Below are 14,203 nucleotides of genomic sequence, written 5' to 3'. Positions count from 1 at the left end.
TGCATTTGAAATGCTTTGTTTCTCAAGTTAGGTGTGGGTACAGGGCTATTTTTAATAGTATCCATCTTACTTGTATGTCTGAATTATTTAATAAACAAGATAATTAAACTTTATAATTGACTACATTAGAATTTAGGCACTACATTCCTTTTTTTCTGTACTTATTTTTAGTTATACCTGTTCATGTTAGAAATAAATATATAACCACACAGAAGAGTCTAAAATAAAAAGTTAAATCGTCCCTTCTCTCGTGCCTTCATCTTGCTTTCTGGAGGTAAGCGCTTATACTGTTTTCTGGTGTTTAGTTCTCCTACTGGTTTCATGTACAGCCTCAAAGAATAAATTTTCCTTTTCCTGATTTCTTAGCCTTCAACAATATCAGTTTCAGATACCAAGTGATAAAATTGAGATTACTTCTACTTCCCATCTCTCCTTCCCTAACTCTTGATTATTTTTTTTTTTTTTAATTATCAGAGTTTATAACATTCTATTGTGTGGCTGTACTTAATTCTTCTTTTCAGTGTTTGGAGATTGATTCTATGAATTGAAATGCCATAAAAACAGTTTGTGGTATTGTGATTATCTAAAAATTATTCACTGCACTGCAGTTGGGTCCATTAAAAAGGAGATATAACCTGTACCACCAGATCTTCCTCAATGCAGGTAGGATGAATCCAGCTTTTAAGTCCAATAGATTCTCTTTACATTTCTTTTCCATTTTCTTCATGTCCTCTAGATCATATTTAGCCATCCATGTTTCTTATATCACATATCCTCTCTCTACAAGTCTTTTGTGGTTTTTCTGGGGGGTAGAATGGGAGATCCTTGCTTGGACTTCTTAAAAAAAAAATTATTTATTTACTTAGAGAGTAAGGGAGGGTAGGGAAAGGAAGGAGAGGGGGAGAGTTGCAAGCAGACTTCGTGCTAAATGTAGAGCCTGATGGGGGGCTTGATCCCATGTCCCTGAGATTATGACCTAAGCTGAAACCAAGAGGTAGAGGCCTAACCAACTGTGCCTTGCAGGTGCCTCTGAACTTTTTTTTTTTTTTTTTTAAATACACAGGGAATAAACTTTATGAGATTTTGTATGTTCAAGAGTATCTTTCCTTTGTCCACACACATATTTAATAGTTTAGCTGGCTAAAGTTTTCTAAATCATGTTCCTTTAGAAATCCAAAGGCCTTGCTCTTTCATTTTCTTTTATCCTGTATTGCTGCCAAGAATTCAGATTCTAGTTCCAAACTGGTAAACTATTTTGCCCTAAATCTTTTAGAATTTTTCCCTTGTCTTTGGAATTTTGCAGTGTAATGAGATGTGTCGAAATATGAATTTTCCCCCCTTATTAACGCTGTTTGGTATTTGATGAGACGGCTATAACTCAGCTCTTAGGTGTCTTTAGCTCATGAAACTTTTCTTCCGTTCCTGTTATTTCTTTCATTCTCCTCCCCCTTGCTGTGTTTTTTCTTACTGTGTTTTAAAGTGATTCTCACTTTAGATTGGTATTAGACATTTTTAGAGCTATCTTTCATATCTCTTAAATTTTTTTTTCCACCTCTGTCTTTTTTCTGTATGTTTTGGGTTATGTACTTGACTTTATGAGGATGGTTGCTATCTTGGTATTTAGCCCTGCCCTGTATATTTTTTAATCCAGACATAGAAATTTTTCTGATTCCACTTGCTTTCATTCTTCTAGAAATTCCTAAAATTTTCTGGTATGCTAACAGTTGTTTTCTCTCTTTCTAGAACTGCTGTGGTTTTATTTTTTTAAAAAATACTTTTTGTTATTTCAATATGACCTTAGGAAAGGTCATTCAGGCATTTAAAAGCATGGGTTTAGCCCACCATTGCAAAATACTGCCTTGATGTAAGTCTCTTTCTTTGACTTCTTTACTTAGGTCGGATAAAATAACAGAAATACAAGTAGACATGAATGTCAGTGGCCTGACCTTCTGCTTGGCTGTTACATACAGGCAGTTACCGCATTGGCTACTCCACTAATTTTCTAAGCAGAATTCCTTAGAGTAGAACACCAGACACAGACTGCCAACTTGACTAGAGGGTGCAGGGTAGGAGTGGAGAGCTTCCTCCTCTTTCTTAGAATTATGTAGTTGATGAGAAGAATTGCTTAGAGGGAGGTAATGATCTAATTTATTTCAGTAAATGTGTTTACTGTCTATAAGATACATTAGTAGGCTCTGCAGTGATCTGTGAAGGGATGAGAGACCATTCCTGCCCTCAAATTGTTTTGAGTCTGGTAGCATTATTAGTAAAGTACTCAAATATATGTAATAAAAGGTACAATAAAGCCAACAGGGAACAAACCAAGATTTTTGTAAACAAAATCTTCTGAGGCTGAAAAGGAAAACATACATCTATATTGGACAATAAGGATGGGACTTGGGAAATACAATGTTTAAATTGTGTCTTGAAAGCTGAAAGGACTTCTCACAAGTGGATATGCAGTCTGGGGAAGAAGGCTCTTTGCATGGAGGGAATGGCAGAGAAAAGTCCCAGAGGCTGGGGAAAAAAGGACCGTATTCAGAGAGAATTTAATTTGGTTAGAATGTTGGATATTTGTTGGAGAGGAGTGTGAGGTATTTGAGAAGATAGTTTAGGGTCAGACTGTGGGCATTGTAAGTGCCAGAGAAAAGGGTTTGAACTAAAATTGCTAGAAACAGAATTAGGAAAAGGTTAATCATATAGATGATTTGGTAGAAGCTGTATTTTAAGAAGATGAATCTGGCAGATTTCTGTAGGATGGAATGAAGTAAGAGGCATCCAGAAAGCAGTCAACCAGTGAGCTGACTGGGCCGTGTGTTGGGCTGTCAGGATACAAAGATGAATGACATCCAGACCTTGCTCGCAAGTCGCTCACATCCTGGTGCACATGAAAAGCTAGTTGCTTTACCCAAAGAAGCATTTAGTTAAACAATTTTTTAAAAACATACAGATACAGTATTTTATATTAGTAGATATGTACTTTTTAAAAGATTTTATTTATATATTTGACAGAGAGAGGGAGAGAGAGAGAGCAAGCATAGCAAGAGGAGTGGCAGGCAGAGGGAGAAGCAGGTTCCCCAAGCAGGGAGCCCAATGTGGGGCTCGATTCCAAGAGCCTGGAACTATGACCTAAGCTGAAGGCAGACACTTAATGGACTGAGCCACCTAGATGCCCCATAGCAGTAGATATTTTAAAACTGTAATTTGTTGCCAGTGCCTATCTCAGATGATCAATTTCTCATTATCTCAAGTTTTCTGTTAAAAATATAGCTAGAATGATCTCTTATCTTATTTGTGTAGTGTCTATGACAGGCTTATTGGAAGTAGTCTTGGATGCACACATGTGGACTCTGCACTTCATTTTTATATTCTTTGCTATATATTTAATCACCTAGAAATGTAAAAAAAATATCATTTTTATATAATGTTCATTTTGGTTGAAAAATACCTGTAATTCATATCCTACTGTTTAATTATTTAGGGGAAAGTAGAAGAGTTGGATTTGGGCTTTTCAGTGTTGGATTAGTTATTAAATCTCTTCCCCTTAAATTCCTCTTATTACATATATTATTGGTCAGTATACTTAAATTGGAATACTTTTTTTTAGAGGTGAGCTTCAGTATACTACTTATCTTAAAATAATTATCTGTTGAGGGGTGCCTGGGTGGCTCAGTGGGTTAAAGCCTCTGCCTTTGGCTCAGGTCATGATCCCAGGGTCCTGGGATCGAGCCCCACATCCGGCTCTCTGCTCTGCGGGGAGCCTGCTTCCTCCTCTCTCTGCCTGCCTCTCTGTCTACTTGTGATCTCTGTCTGTCAAATAAATATAAATACTTTAAAAAAATAATTATCTGTTGATAAAATTGCCCACTGCAAATATTTTTTCCTTACAGTAGCATTTCTTGTGCAGTCCTATAATAGAGAAATTAGATAACAAAAGCAATTTGCATTTTCTAGTAGCACTCATTTAAGTATTGCAGAATATTTGCAGGTATTTCTAAAGTATCATTTTACAGCAGACTTAAAGGTAAAAGAGCTTTGTTGACAGAAGTATAAGATTGTCTCTATATTCAGTTAATACTTTAAAAATTTTTGATAGCCAAAATTCCAAAGTCTATGCATAGAGATAGGAGTTTTTTTTCTTTTAATGAAGACTTAATTATGTTTTAAAGATCTTGATTCTACCCTATGGGTTTCACAGGATTGGTTTTATATCCTTGTAACAGATTTATTTCAAAGTAAGAGGATATTATCCTGCAGTAATTACTTAGTCATCTCTATGTAAACTTCATGCTAATTAATTGACAGAACACTCCTATGGAGAGTAATAACAGTAATACCCCGTAATATTATGTTTTACTTTTTGACATAAACAAGAATAATGAGATAAAAGATGACCTGGTGTGCCTGACCACAGTTGAGCTTATCTCTACTTTTGTTAGTAATATTGCAACAGGTTGTGATAGATTTTGGAGTATTGAGGCTGGCTTGATTGGATTTCTACAAACTAATTCATATTCTCGTTTTGTTTTTCCAGATGTCCCTCCCAGCTCCCTCTCTCATACCTTAGTACTTTCTTTATTCTCAAGATTCCATTCCTAAAAAAAGAAATGACAAAATCATCAAGAATAACATTATTCTTGGGGCGCCTGGGTTGCTCAGTGGTTTAAGCCTCTGCCTTCGGCTCAGGTCATGGTCTCAGGGTCCTGGGATCGAGGCCCACATCGGGCTCTCTGCTCAGTGGGGAGCCTGCTTCCCTCTCTCTCTCTGCCTGCCTCTGCCTGCTTGTGATCTCTCTCTCTCTCTCTCTGCCAAATAAATAAATAAAATCTTTAAAAAGAAAAAGAATAAAATTATTCTTTCAAATGGTTTGATTGCCAACGAAATCATAGCATTACTAGAGAACACACATCATAATCTTTGTTCCTTTGCCTTTGGGCAGAACCAAACTTGTGAGACTGTCCTATTTTTTAAGTCTCCAGTGAAAGATATATCATAATCCTCTGCAATATTTAACAACCCTCACTGTCAGGAAATTCTTTTATCCAACTTAAATAATGCATGCATCAATTTAAGCCTTTATTTTTTCTTTAATGAACATGAAGCGGGCTTACTTTCCTTGTGTAACACCATTTCATTGTATTTGACCACTTACTTTAATACTGACCCACTGATACATCTCACTTTCTGCAGCTTTTCTGTCATATTTTCCAACACTTTTATCATCTGTACCACTCTCCATGGAACACGATGCAGCTCTCTGTTCACTTTGTTTATGGAATTCAGAATGTAACTTGGATATCTAGTGAGTGGCTGACTGGTGCTAAGTGTCGGGGCAGATTGTAGCAGAGACCCTATGTTACATACACATACTCTGTACGTTGGTGATGGATTTCCTTTTCAAAAAGTAGCCATCTTTCTAGGCACTAATCTGCATACCTCTGGACTTCAGATCTCTTATTTTGCCAGTCTTGCCATTTTCTTGTTTGCTGTAAGTGGTTATTCACTGTGATACTTTTGTATCTTTTCCTCCATGTGCATACATTATCACTTATTTGGTATATGTGGTTATTTCTCATTTTTTTTCTAAGTGCTGTTACTGATTTATTTTTTATATATTTTAATATTGAGCTGAAATTTACCTATGTGAATTGCAGTTCTTAAGTGTACAGGTTAATATGTTTTGACACATTTGTATACCTAGGTAATCAACATCCCATTCAAAATATAGAATTTATCTCTAATCTCAGAAATTTTCATCACACACCCTTCCATTCATTCCCCAACCCCTATAGACTGCAACTGTTCTGATTTCTGTTATAATAGATTGGTTTTACCTATTCTGAAAGTCATATGAAGTGTAATTATATAGTATTAATTTTGATTTTTTCCACTCGTGTATCAGTAATTTAAATTCTATTTATTTATTTATTTGACAGACAGAGATCACAAGCAGGCAGAGAGGCAGGCAGAGATAAAGGGGGAAGCATTCTCCCCGCCGAGCAGAGAGCCCGACACGGGGCTCTATCCCAGGACCTCGAGATCATGACCTGGGCGGAAGGCAGAGGCTTAACCCACTGAGCCACCCAGGTGCCCCAGTAAATTTTTTTTTTTTTTTTTTTTTTACAACTAAAGATTTCATTGTTCTCTTATTGATGGACTTTGGTTTTCAGTTTTTGGTATTACGAATAGTGCTGCAGCGAGAGTTTCTGTTCCCTGTCTTTATGTGGATATATTTCTTCATTTATTGGTTAATATCTAGGATTAGAATTATTAGGTCATAGAGTAAGTGTAGGTGTAACTTGATAAGAAATTGTCAAATAGTTTTCCAAAGTGGTTGTACCATTTTAGACTCCCACTACCAACGTATTTGAGTTCTATTTGCTCTGTCTCTTTGACAACATTTTCTGTTGTCAGTCGTCTTTTTTTTTTTGAGATTTATTTATTTATTTGAGAGAGAGAGAATGGGAGGAGGGGCAAGGGGAGAGGTGATGGAGAATCCCAAGCAGACTTGGTGCTGAGGTCAGAGCCTGTCACAGGGCTCCATCCCACAACCCATGAGATCATGACCTGACCCAAAACCAAGAGTCTGATGCTCAACCAACTGAGCCACCTAGGGGTCCTATTGTCTGTCTTTTTAATTGTAATCATTTTAATGGTTGTGAAAGAATATCTCATTGCAGATTTATTTTGCATTTTCCTGATGACTAATGACACTGAATACCTTTACATGGCTATGTAATAAATTCCTTTTTGAATTAGATCTTCATTTTGTCTGTTTTTTAAATTGGTTTATTTGTTGTTGATTTATAGAAGCTCTTTATATTTCCAGATTAAAATACTTTGTCAGTTATATGTATTGCAAATAATTTTCCCTTTGTGTGACTTGCTTTTTTTAAATTGTCTTTTGATGGACAGAATTTTTCGATTTTGATGAAGTCCATTTTATAAATTTTTATGTTTGTGGTTTTTTGGGTTTTTTTACCTGCCTAATCACTAAGATAATCTGTGCTTTCTTCTGGTAAACTTAGTTTTAACTTTACGTTTGGTTTTGGGATTCATCTCAAATTAATTTTTGTGTATGATAGGAGGTATGAGTCAAGACTCATTTTTCACCATATGGGCTTTTAATTATCCAAGAACCATCTGTTGAAAAGACTTTCTTTTCTTACATTGAAGAAGTGCCTTGGCACTTTTGTCTAATTGCCCATATACGTGTGGGTTTATTCTGATGTTATTTTAACTCTGAAACTATGAACTATCATATATAACGTCATGTCTAAATTATATGAGCATCTCTCTCTGGGATATTAATGAAAACACTGGCCAAAAAAACCTACAAACAGGCTGTTGAATTATATTGAGGCCTTACATGACCTTTCTATTTAATATTAAAAACCTGCTCCCACACATCCCTCTGCCTCTGTATTTTTGACTCTCCCTACCTTTCTCTGTTTCTATAAGGATTAAATAAGGGCCACACAGAATTCTGATACATGGTCATTCTTCTCCATCTAGTCCCACGCCCCCACAGGCAGGTGGGAGGTTTAGGAAAGGGCAGGGGCAGATTCTTGGCAGGAATCAAACTGTTTTTCAAATAGACAGAAACTTGACCTTTTACCAGGAAACATCCCTCATCCTGCCATGAGTCTCCAAGATGATAGCTCAAGTTACTGCAGAGAATTTTCCCAATAACTTTTCCTCCTCTTTGCAAAAATACTATTGTAATTATTAAACATGTGATGAAACAGAAAACTCATATTCAGGGCAACGAGTGACATAAATTTCCTGCATTTTATTCCGTGATTGCATTCTCAATAGCTTCTTCCCTTAGAGAAATTCAGTAAGATTTGTTTTCTTTAATGATTTGTCTGTCAGTTGGATACTCCCTTTTTAAGGCCAGTCCCCCCGAAAAAAACTATCAACTACGTGACTATTTCCTCACAACCACCAGATAAGTTTGAAAGGAAAATATTTGTTTGCTATGGTTTGCTGTGTAATTTGTTTCACATTTTTCAAATGCCAGCATACAAACTCAACTGCCCATTTCCAGAACGGATCATGTTTTTAATCATGTTTACAGAGCACATTGAAGTGGACACTAGTTAGCAGGCGAGCTCCCATTTCCCCAGGTTTTTCTGTGGCACCTTCGTGTGCTCCACTTTTCCCAGCACCCTGTGGGAACAGGGAATGAAATTCTTTCCTCCGTATTCCTGCTTCTCCCATATCTTAGTGTCAAGTGCCCACCATATACTGTGTTCCATAGGAGGCGCTGAAGACAGATTCACAAGGGAGGGTTCACAGTCTGCTATTCTTGAGGAGTACCAGAGGCACAGAAATATGGGCGTTGCATACATTGTGCAATACATTTAAGCTGGTGAGCTTGACCCAGTTGTCTTTTAAGTTATTTTTCCTTTAGATATGGTATTTTTAAAAAGATTTTATTTGTTTATTTCAGAGAGAGTGAGAAAGCAAGAGAGAGCATGAGTTTGGGGGGAGGGTCAGAGGGAGAAGCTGACTCCGCCCTGAGCAGGGAGCTCAATGTGGGGCTCAGTCCCAGGACCTTGGGATCATAACCTGAGCAGAAGGCAGACGCTTACCTGACTGAGCCACCAAGGCACCTCTACAAAGGTCATTTTAAAAAATCCTTTCCTGGGGCACCTGGGTGGCTCAGTGAGTTAAGCCTCTGCCTTTGGCTCAGGTCATGATCTCAGGGTCCTGGGATCGAGCCCCCCATCTTGCTCTCTGCTCAGCAGGGAGCCTGCTTCCCCCTCTCTCTCTGCCTGCCTCTCTGCCTATTTGTGATCTCTCTCTAACAAATAAACAAATAAAATCTTTTAAAAAAATCCTTTTCTGAACCCATTTTGCTACTTACTATGTGTGTAGTAATTCTGTTATTGTAATTTCTTTGTGCTTCAGTTCTTTCTGGAAGTTTTTGAAAGTCAAGTAGAAATCAGCCATAGTTTGTGCCCACTTACATATAACTAAATTATAACATTGTGATGCTGTTCCTACGGCAAGAATATCTTTCAGATATTCTTTTTAGTAGGTCACTGAATCTTTTTTACTTTATGGAGCAGTAAGAAATGCATGAAGGGATTTGAATTTAAAGAGGCTGTCTTGCATGTATATCTGGGCCTTGGCATTTAGAGTCTATAAAATAAATTGGCAGTGAATGTTTTATTTACCCATCAGAATCTCAGCTACATCATCAAGTAGTACTTTGCCAGATATATTGGAATATAGTTGATGATACAAAAATGGAGTGTGGAGTGTTTAATCAAAAATATTTGTGTGCAGGTCTCATAAGGATTTTAATGTTACATTAAATATCTGTATACATAATGTAGAAGCAAAATTGCTTGGAGTAAAACTGGTCCACTGTCATATTTATTCCTGTTTATATGAGCAGAGTAGTCACTATTTATTGAAATGTATTTCAGATTAAGAACTATTATAATAGCTCACCTGTCTAAAATTGCCAAGATTTTTGATAAAGGGGACAGCATGAATGACAGCTGCAAGCCCAAGGTTAGACTGCAGAGTCAGTTTCTCTTTGGCTTTCTCTCCTTTTAAGCCTCCCTTTCATGTGTAGCCAAGTGAAATGTAAGCTCCGCAGATCCTCGGGGGCCTTGGGCTGATGAGAGGATACAGAAGAAAGGCAGCAGTTTGGAAAGCCTGCCGAAGGCACAGGGGGCAAAGGGCCCGGGCGATGACATGACTCCCAGACCTTTCTAAGGAGATGAATGAGAAGGCAGTACCTCCGTGGGCCCGGACGTATTTTACCCAGAAGAGTAGTCTGAGGCTATCAAACCAATTGTTTTGGCTTTATCCTTCAGATGTTGCAAAAGGAAAATGCATTCTTTTATTTCTCTTCCAAGTCGTTTGACCATTTATCCTTAATCATTTGCAGTCTGTGTGGGAATAAGTCTTTTAAAGATCACTGAACTCGCTTGATTTGAAATCAGAGTAGAATTCATTTTATTTAATGTAGGAAACCTTCTTTTGAGAAACTTGACACAAACTGGCTTTTTAGCCTCTTAGAATTTAATTGAAAAAGAACACCATAGAAAAACACAGCCAGATGCACAAATGTCTGCTCATGGATTAGATTGCCATAAGCTTTATGATTCTTTCTCTGTGGTTATTGATCACTGAAATAGCCTTAACAGTCGAGATTTAGCAAATCAGTGTGAATTAATAATTTTAGATTGCAGTCTCAAGGATGTAACTAGGCTAACCATAATGTATATCACTGTTATCATAAGTTTCATCCTTGCCATTCATTGTATTAAGAATCTGTGATGATTTTTGGAATACTTAATAGATTTGCTTTGGTAGAAAAGTTAATAAGTCTGTTGGGCCACTGGTGTGTGGAAATGATCTGTGAAGAAATTAATTCCTTCAGTTCCCACATGAGCATGTCACAAAAGAACCATACTGTATTTTGGGGGGAATTTTACAGGTCTCTTTAAGGAGCAGTTCAGAGCGGTTTCTAAGAGTGCTAAATCTGTATCTTGGTGCATGGATTTGGCTGGCATGGATTTGGACAGAGTGGGCCAAACAGAGCTAATTGAGGTGGGGAAAAAATTGAGAGAACAGGCCATAATGTGAATAGAGTTATTTGTCACTGAGTTTGTAATAGGATTTTCTATTAATTCATGCAGGGTTTCAGTGCCTTACATTAGCTCTGTCAAGATGAACTACAGCCACATCTAAAATGCCATCCTCTATTAAACCGTGCATGTCAGTGAATTTGTAATTTCTTCTGTTCAACCAGAAGATGAATGGATTCCACTTAGAAAACAAATGTGTGCTTCAGAAATGCACATTTTGAAATCCCAGTACTTCCTAGAAGGAACATTCTTTGCATTGCTGTATAGTGAATATGTATTAAAAATGTAATTGCTATGTGAATTCATCCAAAAGGAAAAGCATCCAGCTGCATAGAGACAAATACATTTTCAGGTGCTGTGTTTTACTGGTGAACAAGTCTTTTCCTACTGGGCAATGATGACGATGATCATAGTTCATCAATGAGGCACTTCCTAACTGCTGGGCCTTTTGTAGTGGTTTACATACGTTAACTCACTAAATCCTCACAACAACCCAGATGAAGAAATTGAGGCACAGAGAGGTTAACCTTTTCAAGGTCACACAGCTAGTAAGTGGCTGAACGCGGATTCAGATTCAGACATTCTGGCTTCTGGAGTCTGTGTTTCCAACCCTTACCTGAAACTGCCTGATCATGGTCCCATCAGCTGTGTTCCAAGAGTTGGCTTATTACAGTACTTGGTCAGTTCTCTGTCTCTTGCCCTCTTTCATAGTGATATTCATTTCTGTGTTTATTTACTGTTATTTCCTCAAAACTATCTTGGGAAATATTGTTATATTATGATAACCAGACTTCAAGAAATATGTAGTAGAGAATGCAGTGAGGCGTCTCCATGAGAGCAGACAAAAATTAGAATCCTTTCACAGAGTTGGACACTGAAGGGAATATGACCAAAGTTCACACGATTGTGAGGCACCAGAGTTCCTGAGGGCATTTCCCTTCTGCAGAAACCAAAGGGCACAGCAGAATTGTTTACAAGATTAGGTCATGGCTGAATAACAGGAGTTATGCCTTCCTAGGCAAGATCTTAAGGCAGGGTCCAAAAGTCAGAGGGCACGTGAGGGTTTCAGAACTTCTGAAAGGCTCAGCTCCTGCCTCCTCGGATACTGGCCTCTAGAACAGCTCTCATTAAGCAGACGCAACATCACATGGATCAAGCCAACACAAGATGACTGCCAATAGCATTTTGAGAGCCAAGAACTGGCTATTCCTCTTAAGCCAAACAAAAATATTTAGCAAAAAAAGGTTGGCTTAGGAATAGTCCAGACTCTAAATCTCTGACTAGAAACCAAAGTAATTTTTAAAAACTATATTATGAAGTTCTGTTGCCTCAAGAGTATAAAACTTTGATCCATTTTTGGGGGGGGGGGGGAGTGGGGAGTGGAGGAGCCCAGGGAGATGGCAATACAATGAGTAATGCTTTCTATTACTCTGCTTCATTAGAAAGATTAGGCGGTAAAAATTTTTTTTCAAGTAGTTTATACCTGTGCTTTGCACAGAGCTGTCTGCCTCTCCCCTTCATCCGTTTCCCACTCTAATGCCTGACACATGCTTCTTACCATGGCCATCTGTATTTCAAACCTGTGAGTGCTTGTCATTGCTGAACAGACATAGCAGTTGAGCCTCTTTAACGTGTTATTCAAGACCCTCCATGAGTTACCTTCTGCCTACTTCTCCTACACTTTATATTCCTTAATTCCTCTCCAAGAACATCACGTTCTCTGTAAAACTCCAGTCCCTCTGCACAGCATGCTCCATGTCTTTGCTGGTGCTGTCCCCTCTACTTCGAATGTCTCACTCTTCTCTTTTATTCTTCCACTTCAGCTTTGCCTGGCTATCTCTTGTGTATCCTTGAAGACTTGGGTCATGTGTCACTTCCTCGTGTTTCATTTTCCCACCCACTCAACTCCAGACCTGCATGCTATGTTGAGTTGACTTTGTCTAAAAATAATAATACAGTTAAATTTCCAGACATTTTTGACCATTCTTTAATTAAAACTCATCTCTTTCCTTAAGGGTATACCTCAGTTACCTTGTGCCAAAGCGTTATACAACTACGAAGGGAAAGAGCCTGGAGACCTTAAATTCAGCAAAGGTGACATCATCATTTTGCGGCGACAAGTGGATGAAAATTGGTACCATGGGGAAGTCAACGGGATCCATGGCTTTTTCCCCACAAATTTTGTGCAGATTATCAAACCATTACCTCAGCCCCCACCTCAGTGCAAAGCACTTTATGACTTTGAAGTGAAAGACAAGGAAGCAGACAAAGATTGCCTTCCATTTGCAAAGGTAAATTTAGAATGAGATTTTCTGTTCACCAGCTCTTCCTCTGGACCTGAATATGCAGGAATATGACTTGTATTTCCTTTTGTAAAATGATAAAATAGCTTTAGTATTTCACTGTGCTTTTAAAAATACCTGGAAGCAATTTTCTTAAAGTCACAAAAAGTAATTTTGTGCATAGGCTGTTCTTATATGAAAGATAATTTTGGTTGATGTTCTGTGTGGTATCATTTTCATATTTAGAGCCTAAATTTAATTCTAAGCCACTTTACAGGGTGTGTGTGCCACTTAGGGATTTTAATTTACTGAACTATGAATAACACAATGAAACATCATTATTTTCTTATTTTATACATAAATTTCTCTACTGAAAGCACACAGTAGTGTATCTACTGAATTGATAAAAATGCTTTAGAATTTTAAGTAGATAAATACAATAGTGTTTTTTATAAAGAAAAGCAGTGGGCTATGCATTTAAATGGCCATTTGGTATATTATCAGAGAGAACATGAGAAGAGCCTGAGAATCAATCTAAAACAGAAGTTCAAGAGCCTGGGATGGGTGGCATTTGAAGCTGTAATAAGCAGCCAACCCCTGTATAGAAAGAGTTCATAGGTTTACAATGCTCTTGATTGATAGTGACAACGCTAGATTTGTGTACTAAAGATATGTTATAGCATTTTAATTCATGTACTCTTAAAACTTGAGCCCCTTTATTGAAAAGGAAATTAAATGACGAGCTTAATGTGGGATCAAATAGACTAATTTTGCTGTTTCTTCAGGATGATGTTCTGACTGTGATCCGTAGAGTGGATGAAAACTGGGCCGAAGGAATGCTGGCAGACAAAATAGGAATATTTCCGATTTCATATGTTGAGGTAAGTTAATCTGCAGAAAATTCAATCCTGTTAGTACTCAGCTTAGTAAACAAATCTTATTTGTGCATTTCGGGTATTAAGAAGTCCTCCCCGGGCACCTGGCTGGCTCAGTCAGTAGAGCATGTGACTTTTAATCTCAGTGTCATTGGACGTGGAGCCTATTTAAAAAATAATTTTTTTTTAATTAAAAATATTTTTAAAAATTAAGAAAAAAGAAGGCCTCACAATCATTTTGCAATGTATACACACAGCAAATCATTAGGTTGTACACCTTAAATGAATCCAATGTTATATGTCAATTATATTGCAATAAAACTGGAGTTAAAAAAAAAAGAAAGACAAAAACCTAGCCTACAGAAGAAGGAGGAGGAGGAAGAGAAGGTGGAAAAGAAGAAATTGTCTTCACAACAGAAAGCACTGGGAATAC

The 14,203-nt window shown here is 37.5% G+C and overlaps 1 protein-coding gene across 2 annotated transcripts in view; it reads left to right on the top strand.

Annotated features, from left to right (window-relative positions):
- Window positions 1-14,203, top strand: part of SH3RF1 (SH3 domain containing ring finger 1) — a 182,046-nt gene that overhangs the window by 99,344 nt on the left and 68,499 nt on the right. For both annotated transcript variants that reach the window (XM_045997084.1, XM_045997086.1), the window contains exons 3-4: window positions 12,629-12,904; window positions 13,681-13,776. In XM_045997084.1, coding sequence (XP_045853040.1) covers window positions 12,629-12,904; window positions 13,681-13,776 — 372 coding nt within the window. The remainder of the gene's footprint in view (window positions 1-12,628; window positions 12,905-13,680; window positions 13,777-14,203) is intronic.

Source organism: Meles meles, chromosome 2 (genome assembly GCF_922984935.1).
Source record: "Meles meles chromosome 2, mMelMel3.1 paternal haplotype, whole genome shotgun sequence".
In the NCBI taxonomy this organism is placed as follows: Eukaryota; Metazoa; Chordata; class Mammalia; order Carnivora; family Mustelidae; genus Meles; species Meles meles.
Note: the sequence above shows the minus strand (reverse complement) of the source record. Positions and strands in the feature narration are given on the sequence as shown.